Below are 1,851 nucleotides of genomic sequence, written 5' to 3' on the forward strand. Positions count from 1 at the left end.
ATTGATTGATTGATTTGGTTCAGGGTCTTGCTACACAGCTTGGAGTCATAGTGATCCTCTTGTCTCACCCTCCCCTGCAGTGAGATTACAGGCGTGGAGCACCAAGCCCGGTTTTGATAGCTAGCACAGCATAGCATGGTGCAGGGCCAGCATGGCATGTGGTACTGAGGATCGAACCGGGTTCTTGCGCTTGCCAGGCAGACATTTAGACTGCTAAGCTATCTCCCTAGCCCTAAAACACCAGTGTTTCATGGCAGCTTTCTTTCAGAGATCAGAGTCATGAGAAATTTGTTTTTATTAGTGTGTGAATTTCAGAATTCTTTGGATTATTGAATGTTAATGCTTAATATACTAAAATAAAACTAAAAACAGTTTGTTGTAGAGGACAATATAAATAGATTTCATTTGTCCCATAGGGATGGGAAGAAGCTAAGCGACGTGGTTTCAGATATGAGAAAGACTATTGCTGGGAATATTTTCTGTCTTCAAACACATTGCAGGTAAAGTTTGGTGTCTTAAATTAATTACTACATATGCTAGATTAGAGCAAATATTTAGTTTGTGTAGTACTCTCTGTAGTAAAAGGTTAAATATATCTAATATGAATATTCTTATAAATGAATCAAAACTTATAAAAGTGACATGATGATTTCTTTTTAAGGGTACGTTTCTGTAGCCTCTGAAGGATACTATCAGCGAAGAAAAAAAGATGTGCCTTGATGTATTTTAGAAGCAGATACTTTAACTTTCTTGATAAGGAATAGTTTAATGTGTGTTTTAAGTACAAGTACATACATATTAAAATAAACCAATAGGCTTAATGAAAAACATTGAAGGTGAGGAGAAATTACAGAGAACAGAATGGATACCTTTAAGAGCAAAATACTGCTGTAGGAGAAAGGTTTAGGGTATTCATAATTTATGACTATAGGTGATTATGGTAAAAGGAACAAATAGCAAGTTTTTAAGCTGGGCTGATCCATCATGAGGATAAAGGTGTTTCTACAAAGAGATGTTTAGTTGATTGTTATTTGTAAAATTATAAAAGAGCATTTCTTTAAAATGGAAGAAATGAAATGTACCACAGAAATAGGTAGTGATATTTAAGTGTTACTTGAGGACATGGTATCAAGATCCAAATTCAAGTAAAAGGACAAAGAGCAAAGCATCCAAGAACTACTGTTCCTTGAGTTTAAAAAAAAAACCTCTTTAACAATTAAACACTGCCTATTAAGAAATGAGTAGATTTCAGGAATAGAAAATGCTTGATGAGTCTGCTAATACTGTAGAGTTGAAATTATTTAAATGCAAAACTAACAGAAAGTAATAGTGAGAGTTACACATGCTGAATAGAATGTAAAGATTGTTACTCTGAACAGTATAGTGGTGATGAAAATTAGGAGGTGGCCAACAGAGCTATAGGAAAATTTGGTGGAGCCTCAAGTTACACGTTCATAAAAGGGGGATATATACTTACATCTGACTAACTGTATGTTTTGTAGTCTAAAGCTTAGCAAATATTTCTTTAGAAAGTATTTGTTGTAAATGTGAAAAATGTAGATTTTGTAGCCATTCGCTTTTGTTTTGTGTAATATCTTTAAATTGGAATGAAATTTAATTAAAGTATTTTTTAAAAAACAACTCTTAAAAGTATTTAAGACATCTCATTGTTAGGATACATTTATTTCTTATTTAGTTAGATATGCATAATGAATGTTTATAATCTTGCTTACCTAGAACTAGTGTTTCTTCTGGAGATTTTTGATATGGGAGGGAAGATTCTTCATTGATAATTTGTTTCTTGAAAGCTTTATATTGAGCCATGCTTCATTTTTACTAAAATTATCATTT

General features: G+C 32.8%; 1 protein-coding gene across 1 annotated transcript in view; it reads left to right on the forward strand.

Moving 5' to 3' along the window:
• The window catches only part of Dhx36 (DEAH-box helicase 36), a 47,888-nt gene that overhangs the window by 39,765 nt on the left and 6,272 nt on the right, over nucleotides 1–1,851 (forward strand). The window contains exon 20 of the mRNA XM_004648224.2: nucleotides 417–500. Within this exon, the coding sequence (XP_004648281.1) occupies nucleotides 417–500 (84 nt within the window). The remainder of the gene's footprint in view (nucleotides 1–416; nucleotides 501–1,851) is intronic.

Source organism: Octodon degus, unplaced genomic scaffold, assembly GCF_000260255.1.
Source record: "Octodon degus isolate 3935 unplaced genomic scaffold, OctDeg1.0 scaffold00368, whole genome shotgun sequence".
NCBI lineage: Eukaryota > Metazoa > Chordata > Mammalia > Rodentia > Octodontidae > Octodon > Octodon degus.